The sequence below is a fragment of the Rhodnius prolixus genome, unplaced genomic scaffold, assembly GCF_049639745.1.
Source record: "Rhodnius prolixus isolate KJV_2025 unplaced genomic scaffold, Rpr scaffold_2, whole genome shotgun sequence".
NCBI classification, from domain to species: Eukaryota; Metazoa; Arthropoda; class Insecta; order Hemiptera; family Reduviidae; genus Rhodnius; species Rhodnius prolixus.
Genome location: NW_027411592.1, coordinates 43322199 through 43344630, shown reverse-complemented (window position 1 = coordinate 43344630; position 22432 = coordinate 43322199). Strand labels below are relative to the sequence as shown.

General features: G+C 30.2%; 1 protein-coding gene across 1 annotated transcript in view; it reads right to left on the bottom strand.

The window, feature by feature from the left end:
- fw (CUB and Sushi multiple domains furrowed) overlaps window positions 1-22432 on the bottom strand; it is a 134072-nt gene that overhangs the window by 19709 nt on the left and 91931 nt on the right. The window contains exons 2-3 of the mRNA XM_074119379.1: window positions 17778-17895; window positions 15739-15797 (exon numbers count right to left, since the gene is read on the bottom strand). Coding sequence (XP_073975480.1) covers window positions 15739-15797; window positions 17778-17895 — 177 coding nt within the window. The remainder of the gene's footprint in view (window positions 1-15738; window positions 15798-17777; window positions 17896-22432) is intronic.

Sequence of the window (22432 nt, the reverse complement as noted above, 5' to 3'; positions counted from 1 at the left end):
AACGGCCATAATTTTACAAAATTTCATGACCCAAAAAATTTTCAACGCATTATATCTTCTACATTTATAGATCTGTGCACAAAATAACTGTAGTTTATAATTGAGAAAAACAAAGTGTACAAGAGAACAAAATTCCATATCAATACGTAGTTCACAGTAGGAGATATAGAACGGCCCTAATTTTACAAAATTTCATGACCCAACAAATTTTCAACCTTTTATATCTTCTACGTTTTTAGATCTATGCACAAAGTAACTATAGTTTATAATTGAGAAAAACAAAGTGTACAAGAGAACAAAATTCCATATCAATACGTGGTTCACAGTGGGAGATATAGAACGGCCCTAATTTTACAAAATTTCATGACCCAAAAAATTTTCAACCCTTTATATCTTCTACCTTCTTAGATCTGTGCACAAAATAACTATAGTTTATAATTGAGAAAAACAAAGTGTACAAGAGAACAAAATTCCATATCAATACGTGGTACAGAGTGGGAGATATAGAACGGCCATAATTTTACAAAATTTCATGACCCAAAAAATTTTCAAGCCTTTATATCTTCAACCTTTTTAGATCTGTGCACAAAATTACTATAGTTTATAATTGAGAAAAACAAAGTGTACAAGAGAACAAAATTCCATATCAATAGGTGGTTCACAGTGGGAGATATAGAACGACCATAATTTTACAGAATTTCATGACCCAAAAAATTTTCAACCCTTTATATCTTCTATCTTTTTAGATCTGTGCACAAAATAACTATAGTTTATAATTGAGAAAAACAAAGTGTACAAGAGAACAAAATTCCATATCAATACGTGGTTCACAGTGGGAGATATAGAACGGCCCTAATTTTACAAAATTTCATGACCCAGAAAATTTTCAACCCTTTATATCTTTTATCTTTTTAGATCTGTGCACAAAATAACTATAGTTTATAATTGAGAAAAACAAAGTGTACAAGAGAACAAAATTCCATATCAATACGTGGTTCACAGTGGGAGATATAGAACGGCCCTAATTTTACAAAATTTCATGACCCAGAAAATTTTCAACCCTTTATATCTTCTACATTTATAGATGTGTGCACAAAATAACTATAGTTTATAATTGAGAAAAACAAAGTGTACAAGAGAACAAAATTCCATATCAATAAGTGGTTCACAGTGGGAGATATAGAACGGCCCTAATTTTACAAAATTTCATGACCCAGAAAATTTTCAACCCTTTATATCCTCTACATTTATAGATGTGTGCACAAAATAACTATAGTTTATAATTGAGAAAAACAAAGTGTACAAGAGAACAAAATTCCATATCAATACGTGGTTCACAGTGGGAGATATAGAACGGCCATAATTTTACAAAATTTCATGACCTAAAAAATTTTCTACCCTTTATATATTCTACATTTATAGATCTGTGCACAAAATAACTATAGTTTATAATTGAGAAAAACAAAGTGTACAAGAGAAAAAAATTCCATATCAATACGTGGTTCACAGTGGGAGATATAGAACGGCCCTAATTTTACAAAATTTCATGACCCAAAAAATTTTCAACCCTTTATATCTTCTACATTTATAGATCTGTGCACAAAATAACTATAGTTTATAATTGAGAAAAACAAAGTGCACAAGAGAACAAAATTCCATATCAATACGTGGTTCACAGTGGGAGATATAGAACGGCCATAATTTTACAAAATTTCATGACCCAAAAAATTTTCAACCCATTATATCTTCTACATTTATAGATCTGTGCACAAAATAACTGTAGTTTATAATTGAGAAAAAACAAAGTGTACAAGAGAACAAAATTCCATATCAATACGTGGTTCACAGTAGGAGATATAGAACGGCCCTAATTTTACAAAATTTCATGACCCAAAAAATTTTCAACCTTTTATATCTTCTACGTTTTTAGATCTATGCACAAAATAACTATAGTTTATAATTGAGAAAAACAAAGTGTACAAGAGAACAAAATTCCATATCAATACGTGGTTCACAGTGGGAGATATAGAACGGCCCTAATTTTACAAAATTTCATGACCCAGAAAATTTTCAACCCTTTATATCTTCTACATTTATAGATGTGTGCACAAAATAACTATAGTTTATAATTGAGAAAAACAAAGTGTACAAGAGAACAAAATTCCATATCAATACGTGGTTCACAGTGGGAGATATAGAACGGCCATAATTTTACAAAATTTCATGACCTAAAAAATTTTCTACCCTTTATATATTCTACATTTATAGATCTGTGCACAAAATAACTATAGTTTATAATTGAGAAAAACAAAGTGTACAAGAGAAAAAAATTCCATATCAATACGTGGTTCACAGTGGGAGATATAGAACGGCCCTAATTTTACAAAATTTCATGACCCAAAAAATTTTCAACCATTTATATCTTCTATCTTTTTAGATCTGTGCACAAAATAACTATAGTTTATAATTGAGAAAAACAAAGTGTACAAGAGAACAAAATTCCATATCAATACGTGGTTCACAGTGGGAGATATAGAACGGCCCTAATTTTACAAAATTTCATGACCCAGAAAATTTTCAACCTTTTATATCTTTTATCTTTTTAGATCTGTGCACAAAATAACTATAGTTTATAATTGAGAAAAACAAAGTGTACAAGAGAACAAAATTCCATATCAATACGTGGTTCACAGTGGGAGATATAGAACGGCCCTAATTTTACAAAATTTCATGACCCAGAAAATTTTCAACCCTTTATATCTTCTACATTTATAGATGTGTGCACAAAATAACTATAGTTTATAATTGAGAAAAACAAAGTGTACAAGAGAACAAAATTCCATATCAATACGTGGTTCACAGTGGGAGATATAGAACGGCCATAATTTTACAAAATTTCATGACCTAAAAAATTTTCTACCCTTTATATATTCTACATTTATAGATCTGTGCACAAAATAACTATAGTTTATAATTGAGAAAAACAAAGTGTACAAGAGAAAAAAATTCCATATCAATACGTGGTTCACAGTGGGAGATATAGAACGGCCCTAATTTTACAAAATTTCATGACCCAAAAAATTTTCAACCCTTTATATCTTCTACATTTATAGATCTGTGCACAAAATAACTATAGTTTATAATTGAGAAAAACAAAGTGTACATGAGAACAAAATTCCATATCAATACGTGGTTCACAGTGGGAGATATAGAACGGCCATAATTTTACAGAATTTCATAACCCAAAAAATTTTCAAGCCTTTATATCTTCTACCTTTTTAGATCTGTGCACAAAATAACTATAGTTTATAATTGAGAAAAACAAAGTGTACAAGAGAACCAAATTCCATATCAATACGTGGTTCACAGTGGGAGATATAGAACGGCCATATATTTACAAAATTTCATGACCCAAAAAATTTTCTACCCTTTATATCTTCTACATTTATAGATGTGTGCACAAAATAACTATAGTTTATAATTGAGAAAAACAAAGTGTACAAGAGAACAAAATTCCATATCAATACGTGGTTCACAGTGGGAGATATAGAACGGCCCTAATTTTACAAAATTTCATGACCCAGAAAATTTTCAACCCTTTATATCTTCTACATTTATAGATGTGTGCACAAAATAACTATAGTTTATAATTGAGAAAAACAAAGTGTACAAGAGAACAAAATTCCATATCAATACGTGGTTCACAGTGGGAGATATAGAACGGCCATAATTTTACAAAATTTCATGACCTAAAAAATTTTCTACCCTTTATATATTCTACATTTATAGATCTGTGCACAAAATAACTATAGTTTATAATTGAGAAAAACAAAGTGTACAAGAGAAAAAAATTCCATATCAATACGTGGTTCACAGTGGGAGATATAGAACGGCCCTAATTTTACAAAATTTCATGACCCAAAAAATTTTCAACCCTTTATATCTTCTACATTTATAGATCTGTGCACAAAATAACTATAGTTTATAATTGAGAAAAACAAAGTGCACAAGAGAACAAAATTCCATATCAATACGTGGTTCACAGTGGGAGATATAGAACGGCCATAATTTTACAAAATTTCATGACCCAAAAAATTTTCAACCCATTATATCTTCTACATTTATAGATCTGTGCACAAAATAACTGTAGTTTATAATTGAGAAAAAACAAAGTGTACAAGAGAACAAAATTCCATATCAATACGTGGTTCACAGTAGGAGATATAGAACGGCCCTAATTTTACAAAATTTCATGACCCAACAAATTTTCAACCTTTTATATCTTCTACGTTTTTAGATCTATGCACAAAATAACTATAGTTTATAATTGAGAAAAACAAAGTGTACAAGAGAACAAAATTCCATATCAATACGTGGTTCACAGTGGGAGATATAGAACGGCCCTAATTTTACAAAATTTCATGACCCAAAAAATTTTCAACCCTTTATATCTTCTACCTTCTTAGATCTGTGCACAAAATAACTATAGTTTATAATTGAGAAAAACAAAGTGTACAAGAGAACAAAATTCCATATCAATACGTGGTACAGAGTGGGAGATATAGAACGGCCATAATTTTACAAAATTTCATGACCCAAAAAATTTTCAAGCCTTTATATCTTCAACCTTTTTAGATCTGTGCACAAAATAACTATAGTTTATAATTGAGAAAAACAAAGTGTACAAGAGAACAAAATTCCATATCAATAGGTGGTTCACAGTGGGAGATATAGAACGACCATAATTTAACAGAATTTCATGACCCAAAAAATTTTCAACCATTTATATCTTCTATCTTTTTAGATCTGTGCACAAAATAACTATAGTTTATAATTGAGAAAAACAAAGTGTACAAGAGAACAAAATTCCATATCAATACGTGGTTCACAGTGGGAGATATAGAACGGCCCTAATTTTACAAAATTTCATGACCCAGAAAATTTTCAACCCTTTATATCTTTTATCTTTTTAGATCTGTGCACAAAATAACTATAGTTTATAATTGAGAAAAACAAAGTGTACAAGAGAACAAAATTCCATATCAATACGTGGTTCACAGTGGGAGATATAGAACGGCCCTAATTTTACAAAATTTCATGACCCAGAAAATTTTCAACCCTTTATATCTTCTACATTTATAGATGTGTGCACAAAATAACTATAGTTTATAATTGAGAAAAACAAAGTGTACAAGAGAACAAAATTCCATATCAATACGTGGTTCACAGTGGGAGATATAGAACGGCCATAATTTTACAAAATTTCATGACCTAAAAAATTTTCTACCCTTTATATATTCTACATTTATAGATCTGTGCACAAAATAACTATAGTTTATAATTGAGAAAAACAAAGTGTACAAGAGAAAAAAATTCCATATCAATACGTGGTTCACAGTGGGAGATATAGAACGGCCCTAATTTTACAAAATTTCATGACCCAAAAAATTTTCAACCCTTTATATCTTCTACATTTATAGATCTGTGCACAAAATAACTATAGTTTATAATTGAGAAAAACAAAGTGTACATGAGAACAAAATTCCATATCAATACGTGGTTCACAGTGGGAGATATAGAACGGCCATAATTTTACAGAATTTCATAACCCAAAAAATTTTCAACCCTTTATATCTTCTACCTTTTTAGATCTGTGCACAAAATAACTATAGTTTATAATTGAGAAAAACAAAGTGTACAAGAGAACCAAATTCCATATCAATACGTGGTTCACAGTGGGAGATATAGAACGGCCATATATTTACAAAATTTCATGACCCAAAAAATTTTCTACCCTTTATATCTTCTACATTTATAGATGTGTGCACAAAATAACTATAGTTTATAATTGAGAAAAACAAAGTGTACAAGAGAACAAAATTCCATATCAATACGTGGTTCACAGTGGGAGATATAGAACGGCCATAATTTTACAAAATTTCATGACCTAAAAAATTTTCTACCCTTTATATATTCTACATTTATAGATCTGTGCACAAAATAACTATAGTTTATAATTGAGAAAAACAAAGTGTACAAGAGAAAAAAATTCCATATCAATACGTGGTTCACAGTGGGAGATATAGAACGGCCCTAATTTTACAAAATTTCATGACCCAAAAAATTTTCAACCCTTTATATCTTCTACATTTATAGATCTGTGCACAAAATAACTATAGTTTATAATTGAGAAAAACAAAGTGCACAAGAGAACAAAATTCCATATCAATACGTGGTTCACAGTGGGAGATATAGAACGGCCATAATTTTACAAAATTTCATGACCCAAAAAATTTTCAACCCATTATATCTTCTACATTTATAGATCTGTGCACAAAATAACTGTAGTTTATAATTGAGAAAAAACAAAGTGTACAAGAGAACAAAATTCCATATCAATACGTGGTTCACAGTAGGAGATATAGAACGGCCCTAATTTTACAAAATTTCATGACCCAACAAATTTTCAACCTTTTATATCTTCTACGTTTTTAGATCTATGCACAAAATAACTATAGTTTATAATTGAGAAAAACAAAGTGTACAAGAGAACAAAATTCCATATCAATACGTGGTTCACAGTGGGAGATATAGAACGGCCCTAATTTTACAAAATTTCATGACCCAAAAAATTTTCAACCCTTTATATCTTCTACCTTCTTAGATCTGTGCACAAAATAACTATAGTTTATAATTGAGAAAAACAAAGTGTACAAGAGAACAAAATTCCATATCAATACGTGGTACAGAGTGGGAGATATAGAACGGCCATAATTTTACAAAATTTCATGACCCAAAAAATTTTCAAGCCTTTATATCTTCAACCTTTTTAGATCTGTGCACAAAATAACTATAGTTTATAATTGAGAAAAACAAAGTGTTCAAGAGAACAAAATTCCATATCAATAGGTGGTTCACAGTGGGAGATATAGAACGACCATAATTTAACAGAATTTCATGACCCAAAAAATTTTCAACCATTTATATCTTCTATCTTTTTAGATCTGTGCACAAAATAACTATAGTTTATAATTGAGAAAAACAAAGTGTACAAGAGAACAAAATTCCATATCAATACGTGGTTCACAGTGGGAGATATAGAACGGCCCTAATTTTACAAAATTTCATGACCCAGAAAATTTTCAACCCTTTATATCTTTTATCTTTTTAGATCTGTGCACAAAATAACTATAGTTTATAATTGAGAAAAACAAAGTGTACAAGAGAACAAAATTCCATATCAATACGTGGTTCACAGTGGGAGATATAGAACGGCCCTAATTTTACAAAATTTCATGACCCAGAAAATTTTCAACCCTTTATATCTTCTACATTTATAGATGTGTGCACAAAATAACTATAGTTTATAATTGAGAAAAACAAAGTGTACAAGAGAACAAAATTCCATATCAATACGTGGTTCACAGTGGGAGATATAGAACGGCCATAATTTTACAAAATTTCATGACCTAAAAAATTTTCTACCCTTTATATATTCTACATTTATAGATCTGTGCACAAAATAACTATAGTTTATAATTGAGAAAAACAAAGTGTACAAGAGAAAAAAATTCCATATCAATACGTGGTTCACAGTGGGAGATATAGAACGGCCCTAATTTTACAAAATTTCATGACCCAAAAAATTTTCAACCCTTTATATCTTCTACATTTATAGATCTGTGCACAAAATAACTATAGTTTATAATTGAGAAAAACAAAGTGTACATGAGAACAAAATTCCATATCAATACGTGGTTCACAGTGGGAGATATAGAACGGCCATAATTTTACAGAATTTCATAACCCAAAAAATTTTCAACCCTTTATATCTTCTACCTTTTTAGATCTGTGCACAAAATAACTATAGTTTATAATTGAGAAAAACAAAGTGTACAAGAGAACCAAATTCCATATCAATACGTGGTTCACAGTGGGAGATATAGAACGGCCATATATTTACAAAATTTCATGACCCAAAAAATTTTCTACCCTTTATATCTTCTACATTTATAGATGTGTGCACAAAATAACTATAGTTTATAATTGAGAAAAACAAAGTGTACAAGAGAACAAAATTCCATATCAATACGTGGTTCACAGTGGGAGATATAGAACGGCCCTAATTTTACAAAATTTCATGACCCAGAAAATTTTCAACCCTTTATATCTTCTACATTTATAGATGTGTGCACAAAATAACTATAGTTTATAATTGAGAAAAACAAAGTGTACAAGAGAACAAAATTCCATATCAATACGTGGTTCACAGTGGGAGATATAGAACGGCCATAATTTTACAAAATTTCATGACCTAAAAAATTTTCTACCCTTTATATATTCTACATTTATAGATCTGTGCACAAAATAACTATAGTTTATAATTGAGAAAAACAAAGTGTACAAGAGAAAAAAATTCCATATTAATACGTGGTTCACAGTGGGAGATATAGAACGGCCCTAATTTTACAAAATTTCATGACCCAAAAAATTTTCAACCCTTTATATCTTCTACATTTATAGATCTGTGCACAAAATAACTATAGTTTATAATTGAGAAAAACAAAGTGCACAAGAGAACAAAATTCCATATCAATACGTGGTTCACAGTGGGAGATATAGAACGGCCATAATTTTACAAAATTTCATGACCCAAAACATTTTCAACCCATTATATCTTCTACATTTATAGATCTGTGCACAAAATAACTGTAGTTTATAATTGAGAAAAAACAAAGTGTACAAGAGAACAAAATTCCATATCAATACGTGGTTCACAGTAGGAGATATAGAACGGCCCTAATTTTACAAAATTTCATGACCCAACAAATTTTCAACCTTTTATATCTTCTACGTTTTTAGATCTATGCACAAAATAACTATAGTTTATAATTGAGAAAAACAAAGTGTACAAGAGAACAAAATTCCATATCAATACGTGGTTCACAGTGGGAGATATAGAACGGCCCTAATTTTACAAAATTTCATGACCCAAAAAATTTTCAACCCTTTATATCTTCTACCTTCTTAGATCTGTGCACAAAATAACTATAGTTTATAATTGAGAAAAACAAAGTGTACAAGAGAACAAAATTCCATATCAATACGTGGTACAGAGTGGGAGATATAGAACGGCCATAATTTTACAAAATTTCATGACCCAAAAAATTTTCAAGCCTTTATATCTTCAACCTTTTTAGATCTGTGCACAAAATAACTATAGTTTATAATTGAGAAAAACAAAGTGTACAAGAGAACAAAATTCCATATCAATAGGTGGTTCACAGTGGGAGATATAGAACGACCATAATTTAACAGAATTTCATGACCCAAAAAATTTTCAACCATTTATATCTTCTATCTTTTTAGATCTGTGCACAAAATAACTATAGTTTATAATTGAGAAAAACAAAGTGTACAAGAGAACAAAATTCCATATCAATACGTGGTTCACAGTGGGAGATATAGAACGACCATAATTTTACAGAATTTCATGACCCAAAAAATTTTCAACCCTTTATATCTTCTATCTTTTTAGATCTGTGCACAAAATAACTATAGTTTATAATTGAGAAAAGCAAAGTGTACAAGAGAACAAAATTCCATATCAATACGTGGTTCACAGTGGGAGATATAGAACGGCCCTAATTTTACAAAATTTCATGACCCAGAAAATTTTCAACCCTTTATATCTTTTATCTTTTTAGATCTGTGCACAAAATAACTATAGTTTATAATTGAGAAAAACAAAGTGTACAAGAGAACAAAATTCCATATCAATACGTGGTTCACAGTGGGAGATATAGAACGGCCCTAATTTTACAAAATTTCATGACCCAGAAAATTTTCAACCCTTTATATCTTCTACATTTATAGATGTGTGCACAAAATAACTATAGTTTATAATTGAGAAAAACAAAGTGTACAAGAGAAAAAAATTCCATATCAATACGTGGTTCACAGTGGGAGATATAGAACGGCCCTAATTTTACAAAATTTCATGACCCAAAAAATTTTCAACCCTTTATATCTTCTACATTTATAGATCTGTGCACAAAATAACTATAGTTTATAATTGAGAAAAACAAAGTGTACATGAGAACAAAATTCCATATCAATACGTGGTTCACAGTGGGAGATATAGAACGGCCATAATTTTACAGAATTTCATAACCCAAAAAATTTTCAACCCTTTATATCTTCTACCTTTTTAGATCTGTGCACAAAATAACTATAGTTTATAATTGAGAAAAACAAAGTGTACAAGAGAACCAAATTCCATATCAATACGTGGTTCACAGTGGGAGATATAGAACGGCCATATATTTACAAAATTTCATGACCCAAAAAATTTTCTACCCTTTATATCTTCTACATTTATAGATCTGTGCACAAAATAACTATAGTTTATAATTGAGAAAAACAAAGTGCACAAGAGAACAAAATTCCATATCAATACGTGGTTCACAGTGGGAGATATAGAACGGCCATAATTTTACAAAATTTCATGACCCAAAAAATTTTCAACCCATTATATCTTCTACATTTATAGATCTGTGCACAAAATAACTGTAGTTTATAATTGAGAAAAACAAAGTGTACAAGAGAACAAAATTCCATATCAATACGTGGTTCACAGTAGGAGATATAGAACGGCCCTAATTTTACAAAATTTCATGACCCAACAAATTTTCAACCTTTTATATCTTCTACGTTTTTAGATCTATGCACAAAATAACTATAGTTTATAATTGAGAAAAACAAAGTGTACAAGAGAACAAAATTCCATATCAATACGTGGTTCACAGTGGGAGATATAGAACGGCCCTAATTTTACAAAATTTCATGACCCAGAAAATTTTCAACCCTTTATATCTTCTACCTTTTTAGATCTATGCACAAAATACTATAGTTTATAATTGAGAAAAACAAAGTGTACAAGAGAACAAAATTCCATATCAATACGTGGTTCACAGTGGGAGATATAGAACGGCCCTAATTTTACAAAATTTCATGATGCAAAAAATTTTCTACCCTTTATATCTTCTACATTTATAGATCTGTGCACGAAATAACTATAGTTTATAATTGAGAAATACAAAGTGTACAAGAGAAAAAAATTCCATATCAATACGTGGTTCACAGTGGGAGATATAGAACGGCCCTAATTTTACGAAATTTCATGACCTAAAAAATTTTCAATCTTTTATATCTTCTACCTTTTTAGATCTGTGCACAAAATAACTATAGTTTATAATTGAGAAAAACAAAGTGTACAAGAGAACAAAATTCCATATCAATACGTGGTTCACAGTGGGAGATATAGAACGGCAATAATTTTACAAAATTTCATGACCCAAAAAATTTTCAACCCTTTATATCTTCTACATTTATAGATCCGTGCACGAAATAACTATAGTTAATAATTGAGAAAAACAAATGGTATAAGAGAAAAATAATTCCATACCAATACGTGGTTCACAGTGGGAGATATAGAACGGCCATAATTTTACAGAATTTCATGACCTAAAAAATTTTCAATCCTTTGTCAGTGGTTCTTAATTTTTTCATAGAACACAATTATATGTATATGTTTTTCTCTCGGAACACTAACATTAAATAATTTGAAATTCGGTATTTAGCAAGAACTTAAAATTAAATTCAAATTAAAAAAAAAAGGAACAATTTTTTGTTTCCGTATCTTTCCTAAGTTTCTAAATTTCAATACATTTAAAATTGAAATTTTGCGGAACACTTGGACTATATTCGCGGAACACCGGTGCTCTAGACGTATATAGGACCACCTTACACTCACATTTAACCATGTTTACCACTCACTAGACTTATATACGGTCTACCGGAAAGTTCTGTCCGTTTTTGGAATAAAACAAAATACAAATTTTTCTTACCAATAAACTTTATTAAATAATATAATTGCCATTATTATTAATGATATCTCGCCAGCGTGAGCGCAATTTATGTATTTCATTTTTGAAAAATGTATTATTTTTTGATGCGAGAAATTGAACCAGTACTTGTTTGATATCTACTTCATTTTTAAATGTTTGGCCCTTCAACAAATTTTGTAAGAACAAAAACAAGTGATAGTCGGAGGGTGCTATGTTCGGGGAATATGGTGGATGCGACAGAATTTTCCAGCCTTGTTCTGCAATTTTTAGACGAGTCTTTAAAGCAGCATTTGGCCTGGCATTATCATGATGCAGTATGATGTTCTTCCTATTGAACATCGCCGGCCTTTCTTCTTGGACTGCTGTCTTTAAATTACGCATTTGCTAACAATACTTCTGCGAAATGAGCTTTTCGTTCGGTTTTAAAAGCTCATAATGGTAGGTCCTCGAATGTCCCACTATATACACAACATTCTCTTATTCAGAGTGAAATTAGGTTTACAGGTGGAAGGGCTAGGTTTTCCGGGTTCACAATATGTCCTTTTCCTTGCGATGTTTTTGTAGGTAATCTACTTTTCATCCCCAGTTATCATCCGGTTCAAGAAGAGCTCAATTTTGACCTCGAACTACGGATTTAACCCCAATAGACTATTTTCAGAGGGGATATCTAAAAAATAAAGTGTAACCTTAATCCCTTGGCTTCAATCGAAGATCTGGAATATCGAATAGCTCTAGCCTGCCTAGATCTGGTTTGTTCCATTTGAAAAAAACTTAGATACTGTATCTGGGGAAATTGGGGTTTAAAAAATGGGTCAATTACTGAAAAAAACTTAAATACGTGTTTTCTATTTTTTTGAAATTTCCCGCCGTTTAAAAAAAAAGTGGGTGGAACACATAACTCTGGTCACCCTGTTCATAAGTCTATTGAGTCGCCAACTAGGTTAAATGTGAGTGTAAGGTAGTCCTATCTAAGTATAATGAGTGGTAAACATGGTTAAATGTGAGTGTAAGGTAGTCCTATCTAAGTATAGTGAGTGGTAAACTTGGTTAAATGCGAGAGTAAGGTGGTCCTATCTAAGTATAATGAGTGGTAAACATGGTTAAATGTGAGTGTAAAGTGGTCCTATCTAAGTCTAGTGAGTGGTGAGACACCAGACTGGTAGAATGAAGGTGCCAAGTTTAGGAAATGTGATAATATTGATAGAGAAGAGGCACCAGCTAGGCGGAATAAAGATGCATTGGTCCGATTCTGGTTTAACCATTGGCAATGTTTGGTTTTAAAAATTTAATCTCTCAAATTTTGATTAAATTAAAAAATTTAATCGTCCAAAGTGATTAAAACTAAAGGAATTTAATTCAATCAATTAAAATTCTGATTATTTAATTTTAATTTTAATCTTAATTTTTAGTTATGATTAAAAATTTTAATTGATTAAATTCCGATTAAATTAAAAGTGAATTTAATTTTAATCAACTAATTTTGGCCGATTAAATTTTTTAATTTTAATCATGATTAAAATTAAATTTCCGTTTAATTCAATTGTTTTTTAATTGATTAAATTTTTAAAATAACTCTGGTACAAAGTAATTATTTTAATTACAAACAATCTGGTCAATAATCTTTTCTCGTATAAAAATAGTTTTATGAGAAAAAAAAACACCAATTTTCTTCTCATACCATTCTCCAAATTTTAACAGATAATATTTATCCCGGATTAAAAAAAGTTAAAAGTTAACTTAAAAGCTAGAACACAATGACTTCGAAGATAATATTGAAATAACAGATTCGGGAAGACTTTATTTTCCCTACAAAAGTAATCCCCGCCAAAATGAAAAATATAATCAGTATCACATTCCCAAAGTTCGACATTGAAAGAAACAAAAGGGAGTTAAATATGCTGATTTCACTCTTAAGGGAATCGGATTTCATGCCCTTCCAATCAAATTAACAGAAGCTAATTCAAAAGAATAAAGTACTTTGTTTGAACTACCTTCATTTAACTTTAGACATGTTCTTTCTTTTTAAGCATTGCATTTTAACTTATAAAATTTGCTCAAATGATATTTCAATAAAACAGTACCTGTTCTTAGGATTTGGGAAATAAAATTGTCGGTTCTCATATATTTTCAAATAACTTGGTAAAAAAATGAAATGGTACCCTTCTAATAATTTGATAAATGCGATATGGCACGACTTACACACTTGCGAACATCCTCACTGCAATTATTTCACTTGCATTATAATTTATTTAAATTCTCTTTTAAAAAAAAAATCTTGTGCAGACAGAACTTGTCCGACGACAATGTTTTAGGGGGGATGACGCGGATCCTAATTTTTCGCTTGAGTCTTCATAGAAATCGAACTCAGGATTCTTGCACCAGAAGAATGAATCTGTAATATGCACTAGTCACTAGTAGAAAATGCATACGGAAAGTTATTTTTATGATAGAAAAATCATTACTAAGCGTCCATTCCAACATTCAATAATCTTTTCTCGTATAAAAATAGTAGTTTTATGAGAAAAATAGTACTTAATCAACCCATTCCTTCGTTTCAGAAAAACAATAACTCCAAAATCTGAACTCAGAAATCTGGAGCTTTTCTTTATTTTAAATATTTATTTGTTTTGCATAAAACTTCTTTAACCATTTGGGCTTAGCATTGCATATAATTTGGGAGCCTCTACTAATAGGTATGTGAAAATGCTTGCCCAAAACGTTTAGAGAAAACAGTTCAAGTGAAGGTAGTAATTTACATAGTTTCTTATTTTAATGCTTCTCAAAGGAATGATGTAAGGTAAATTACATGGATAGTAAATTGGAACGGATATTTATAAATAGCACATCCAGGAGAAAGTGTAATAAACAAAAAAATATAATTACTCTGGATAACAAATTATAATAATAATTGAGTGAAAAGCTATTCCGTTTTGATTTGAGCATTTTAAAATGCCCCTCTACAAAATTAAAATGGGTTTAATACAAGAAAATTATTTGTTCCAGAGAATAAAGAGTGAAGACAGACGAGTTGGTGGCTAGTGCCTAAGAACTGATAATGATAATCTGTCTAGTTCTCTAGTCTAGAAGTCTGATTAAGCCCGCTCCATAAAACATTGTCAAATTATATGAACTGGGACTGGTTTGGAGCAAAAAAGTTTATTATGAGAACGTTTATTAAGCAGTTATTGTTTCTATCTAAGAATTTGTTGATATACATTCATTTAAAATTGACAAATTTAGAAATGACCCTTACATGTGTAAGATGCTGGTGTCTGTTCTGAAAGAATTGGAGGTAACCGCACTGAAGTTCAGGGAGAAGTTTCTTGGGAGAGATGAAAAAAACTGAGCCTTTTAAATTTTATAAAGAAGGTAGTCAAACTAGCAAACCTTTTAAAATCAAGGGATTGGATAAGCATGCTGCAGTTAAAAGGTGATGTTGCCTTACCAAAATTAGAATTATCTGTTCTGGAGCCAATTCTTAAAATAATATCTCATTTGTTGGCATTTAAATAGAAATAAAATATTAATAATATTCAAGATCCTTCAACATTAGAAACTACTATTCTTCTGTAGTAATTTCGAAGCACTAAAATGAAAATCATCTGTAATTTTCGCTTTTCCTTCAATGATTGTTCCATTTAGATATTTAAAAAATACCAATACGTGCAACATATGCAACAAGAGCTTTTAGTGAGTGAACAATGATTTTGACTTCAAAGTGTCATGATTTTTGAAGAAAGATGCTCACGAGAATACTGCTGCAGTATTATTTTAGATGTTCCTAATTCCTACTGATGTTTTTATAATATAGATTATACTTATCAGTTACCACAAAAAGGAAGTTCTCCTTGCCAGACTCCACTAGCTGAGCATGTACTTGTCGGAGACCTGAAAAAAAGAGAATAGTTTGTATACTTTTAAGGTACCATTACTTGAGATTAGTTTTCTCTGAATGTTTTTGATATCAGCAATTTCAGTGTGGGTAATTAGATTAATGCAGTCATTGTTGGACTAATTTAAATCCTCGAGCCTTTCACGCAGGTTACTTGCTATTAGACCCCATCTCTGGCCCTTTAACACGTTTTCATAGTTAAAGCAAGGACGTTGCCGGAGATATTTTCTCTTGAGTTCGAGACAGCAAAGATGCGCTGTTTGAAATCGTGCTGCTTTAGTGTATAAAATAATTTACTACAAGTCACTAGGGAATATCCTATTACAAGTACCAAAGAATTCCCTAGATAAGACCCTTTAAAACCTTTGGTTTTCTAAGTGGTTTATGCCTCCACCTGGACAATGAAATGGCGTAAGGTGGCGGAGGTAGGCTCAGAGGAAAATCCTGGGGGCATCCAGTGGTAGCGGGCAATTTGTTTTTGGAAAAGGGGACGGTAGTCGAAAAAAGTTTGGGAGTATATATTTTAAACTAACGCATTTTTTAAATAAAGAAAAGTTTGTGAATTTAAATGGTAAAAAGTGTTACAAGGTAAATACAGCTGAATTCCATACTAAAAGTAACCCTTAACAGTTTTCAAATGAACTAGTTGGCGAAGTGACAATTTTTAAGTTAGCATATTTCTTACGTAGAATGTTACAAGCACGTAATTGTACTAAGACCACCATTTAATTGGGAATCTTTCTACCAATAATTTATGAAAGATTGAAAACTTTTATCTCCACGGATAATTTCGTGCATAAACCTAAATCAGAAGCTTTTGATTTATATTAAATAGCTATTGTTGTAAAATCGGGCTTATTAATGAAAATTATTGATGAACTACAGATCTACTGAATCAAATGGGCCCTAAAAGAGAGCAAATTACATACTGTGCTTGCAGAGAAGGACTCTGGATTACAGAGTTCCGATAAACAAAACTATATTTTTTTCAGTAAAATTCATCATGTAGTAAAAGTAACACCAAATAGTAAAAAACACTAAGATAACTAACAGTAGGACCTAAAAGTGAAAAATTGATGAGAGTAGCAAAAACTTCTTTACTTCATAAACCTCATTGAAATGGGCAACACCATTAAAATGTAGTATTGTTTCCAATGGAACATATTAAGACTTCGAATTAAGTTAAGACTTTGAATAGTATATGTTTCGAGTTTGTCTTTATTTTCTTTTCCTTAGAGCTTTTCCTAGGAGCTTCTTCAGTAATAGACAGGTTTCTGTAACGAGATAACACTATCCATAGACCGGCAGTACACTGAAAAAAGCTCCGGGCGCCAATAACCTCAGATGTTTTAAATTAAATGTGAATAATTTAGCAATAAATTAAACGTGTAATTAGCGTTTACCTATACTCGGCCCAAATTTTTGTATTTTATTACTGTGAAATAAGTGTTTGTTATAAATGAAATTTCAAAAGTAGATTCACACAAAATATAAATTCAATAAGATTAATTACATAATAAATTGCCGGAGAATGTTATTAAAATGAAAAATGATTAGACCTTGGCCTTTTTCCCACATAATTTAATAATGTTCATAAAGCATTTTTGGTTTTATTTTTTCCACACTAAATTTAATATTTAAAGTTACTAAGTGTTTTAATTTTTGATTTATGCTTTTATTTTTAAGTTAGACATTGCGTGTAAGTTTCCTGGCTTTTAGAATTAAAGATTTATATGTACATTATATACATAAGAAAATTTTTATGGGTATACATAAGCATTTAATTCGCCATATATTACCTGTTCTTATTTAGTTAATTAGGTAATATGTTTTACGGCTTGAAGAATGACTTCTTTGAAACTTAAAATGGAGTTATTCTTCAAATTAAATTAATAACTTATTATTAATTAAATTATTCTTAAATAAACAACTTCTCATTCCTATATTAAAAAGTAAAGAAAGAAGAAATAACTCACCCAAATAACTCATATCCATCATCACAGGTATATGTTGCTATGGTTCCAGGGTCAAGTGATTCAGAAGATAATGCTAATTTGGCGTTCGCAGGAACTGCTGGATGTCCACACTTTTCACCTGAAATAGAAAACATTTTTAGAAAAAAAAAAATATATTCTTTCCCATCCAAAATAATCGTGCATTTGTAGTTACAACTTTTGGAAGTACAAAAAATTATTTAATACTGTTCATCTATTTGAAACTCCCTCTTTGACTCCAATTGTGTTTCTGTCACTCATAGTTTGTGAATACTACTTCAGTAAAAGTAGCGAGCAACAGAAACGTAAATGGAGTCAAATTCTTAACATCAAACAGTTAATTTAAGCACTGGTATTTAAAAATCAGAAATCGTTCTGAAACAAAAGAAATATGGGTGATATGACGGATAATAATGAACTATATTAAAGAACAATGCGACCCTACCAAATTTTATTTTATTTTTGTTGAACTAATTATAATTTTTTTCTGTTTCCAGCTGGATGAATTGTGTAATTTATAAATACCTATCCATCCAATGTGTTTTTTTAATTTAATAATTCCGACATCGGTTAGAATATTCTCTGTAAATAATTAAGAGGGAAATAATTTTAACAAATTAAAAATTAATTCAGTGAGCTGAATAAAAGTGAAATACATTTTAAAACTTTAAAAAGCTCATTTTTTCCATGTTTGACATTAAATGATAGTTATAAATCATGGTAAACTTTCTTGTCTCAACTATTGTCTTAAAGTTAAAATTATTCTTACATTTCTGGTGTGGGATTCAGACCACTCTCACCGTATTATATTTGTAGTGGGAACGATTTATATTTTCACAATCAGAATTCTAGCTGACACTAAATAAAATCAAGAAATAAAACGCATTCTTATTAAGGAATTCATTTTTTCCCGATATCTCCTTAATGCTTCTAGTCGGACAGTAGAATCTCCAACTTAGTTTTTCCATAGGACCCCGTCACGTGTTATATTTCTTATTTTGCAAAGGATCCCCTATTGCCATGCCCGATCTTTCCAGATATTCCTCAACGATAATACGAGGCCAAAATCGCTCTCTAAGCTTTTCCAGGCTGATTATATTTGTAACTTTCTAATTTCAATATTAATAAATAAAAGTGTTAAACTCTTTTCTTCAAGGTATCTTGAGGAAACCATATGAAGAACTTTAAGGTTTGCAAGAAATATTTTTTTTTTTAGAAACAAGCTGTGCTTTACTGGCCTTCGAGAGTAGAACAGTCAAGAAACAAATAGTGATATTTAATAATTGGACTCATCAATGCTAACATAAAATTCGGAGCATATCAAAATACTACATGTAACTGAAGAGTAATCATTGAGAAGATAAATATGTGTGAAACTGGTTATTGCTAAATCTTATGTACTTGCTAGACCACAAATTGCTTTTGTGGACGCCAAACTGGTCACAGAAGTGGATAAAAAATAAAAAGTCTTGCACCAGATAACAAAAAATTTAACATTACATGAACTTAAACAAATTTTCAATTTAGGAATTTCCTGGGAATCCGACATTTATTCTTAATTTTCAAATTTATTAAAAATAGCAATGCTTATTTTTTCAGGAAGTCTTTACGTCCAAATACCAATTAGGTTTCATGATATCATTTAATAATTAAAAGTAAACTGTTCATTCATGGATACTCTAGAATTTCTTAGATTATGTTGTACACTTTCCTTTTCTTTTGTAATACCTTAAATTGAACACGAGGACGTACGAAATCGAATCTGATACTCTCACTGGCCAGAAACAATAGGCCTTTAAGATATTGTCTGTAGTATTTTACTAATTGAATTAATTAAAGTAAATTATCACTTGTACATACATATTAATTGCATTCATACATTTGTTCTGCATTCAATTTAGTTTTTTTAAGGATGATTTTGCATTTAATTAATTTGCATTTAGTTATTTTGAATAAGAGAAAAAAAAAATAGGTTTCAATAATTACAGCTTCTGTTTACATTGAGAAGACCATTAACCCTACCTAAAGATCTTAGGCCTAGGATAAATTTCAGCTTCTATTCTGCGCACTTTGTTAGAACTGATTTGATTGTATTATTCAATCAATTTTAAATGGCTACGAAAGGCATAAAAATATTTTCTTGACAAAAAAAAATATTGTTTTCCAACTTGGAAATATATGTTGAAAAATTTCTATTGAAATAAGATAGATAGGTGATTCAACGCAATATAACAAACGATCAGGGATGAAAGTAATTACATTAACTTTTCTAAACCGTAAATTAAAATTTATTTTTATCATGTGACTCATTTTGGAATTTTTAGAAGATCATTTTCAAATATGAATGAAAAAATTAAGAAAAAAAAAAACATTTATTACTAAATATTTGTCTCAGTTTAGTATTCTAAACTAAATATAGTGAGTGTGGCATGGCATTGTTGTTCTCCACTAGGAACAACCTGGAGAATGACAATAAGTATAAGTGTAAATAAGTGACATTACTAACAGTAAGTATCGAACCAGAAATTGGGTATTCTATTGCAAGCTCGCAAACCAAGTGTTAGGGCATATAATCTTGGCTGGCAAACTCTGCTGGTAACAGTTGGCAATAGTAATTGTAGTCATGGAAGCGACTACCCGTTCGGCTACGTGCTCCCTACCATTGAAAGAGCTAGAAATTTATAGATACGATTACCGGCTACTTATTTATCAAAATCCCAATTATGAAATGTTTATTACAATGTTTGTTATTTTCTTATAAATAAAACACTTTGGACCTAGTTGAATGAGCTAGTCCAGTGGTCGGCAACCTATTTTAAGTAGAGAGCCATTTCTCCTTAAATAATTTTAATAAATCTTACCAAGAGCCGCAAGGATGATAGTGTACACAAACTCTGCAGATCATTTGTATTCACAAATTATTATTTTATGATATTTAATAACATTTAAATGCTTTAAAACTGTCCGGTAAGACAGTGGTAAAAGGGTTGATCGTCAAAAACTGCACGAAAAAGCGTAACGTTGAAAAACACCCAACTTTGACTATTTTATATATTTATTTTCACATATTGCAAAGTAAATAAACAAATAAATAATAACTGAACCTGTGTTTGAATGAAAATGGCGGCGGTCTTTTATAATTACGTACTTTATTTTAATATAATTTTATTCAATTTCAAACCTATCACATTTAAAATTCTTTTTGAAAAAATATCTTTACTTTAATAAATGAAATTTTAATTTGTTTCAATAAAATTGAAATATACAATATATTTTGGACAGGCTGAAGAGCCACACAATTTGGGTAATAGAACCGCGGGTGCCGACCCCTGAGCTAGTCTATTCTCACTAAATGGGTTACCTATTCCTTATTTCTAACAAACCAATAATCTCTATGCTTAACCAAGTTTCTGTCAGCACTGCTCCCTGTATACCTGGCCTAACCAACCTTTTTTTGAACCAAAGGATAATTTGAAATTTTTTTTGAAATGTTGGAAGGCCTCCACAACTTGGGCGAATTAAAAAAAAAAAAAAAGGTCTCTACAACCCCATTCTTCCATCCAAACAAATAATTTTAGTTTCTCTAAAGTATGTTTTAAAGGAGATCAGAAATTAAATTTTCTGTACTGATTTCCTATAATTCATGTTATAATGTATTGAATTGATTACAACTAAACAAATGAAAACGAAAAGACTTTTTAAAACGTTAAAAAAAAAGTAATTTTTTGAGTGTGGTCAGTGGATGGCTTCTCCATCTTAACGTTAGCGCTTCGTTTAATGGCAGTTACAGTAATTTGTATTCACTTTGCTTTGTCAATATAAGGTTTAAAAAGAAAAATTAATTCGACTAAAAAATCTACGCTTATGTTTTAATATCAATTATTTTTCTTTATTACAAGAAAAGTCTTACACTCCAATAATTTCTATGCTTAACCAAGACTTGTTACTAGTATTTTATTAAGATTTTTGGTACAACTATCATATTTAAGAAACACCTCTCCAATTCTTTTTCTTACAATAAGTTGAAAATGGTTCTGTAGAATTCAAACATGATTGAAGATTCAGGTAGCTGAGTGGTGAAATAAATGTTAATCTTTATCGTTATCTGTGAAATCTTTCCAGCAAAATTAACTTCTATTCTCTCATGTATTTCAACATATTTCAGAGAGACTATAAGCAACTAAGAGCTATTTTGGTGGCCCTACTCCACCAATCTTTTATTTTAATATTTTGCAAGATAACTCCAATTGAAATTAATTCTTAATAACTAATATTAATAGGAAGTGAAAATAACAACTGCTATTTTGCTTCAAGGTCAGCACACTTCCACGAAAATCAGTGGGCGACTACTTAAACAGGTATTGCACTAAAAGAAAAAGAAAAAAAAAGGTAAAATATAAAAAAGTAGCATTCTAAATTCTCTTTCAAAGCCGTTATATTTTAGTGGGCGTTACTTTAATTTATCTAATACAAATACAGAGCTTAGCCTTGATCTTTAAGAAAAGTAAAATATTGTTTTTTTTCTTAGTTTTATTTCAAACTGTATAATACATATATGTATCGACAAAATATAGATTTAAATTATTTACATGATGCAAAAACTACCCGGTGTAGCCGATGCATAAGGTAAACCGTAG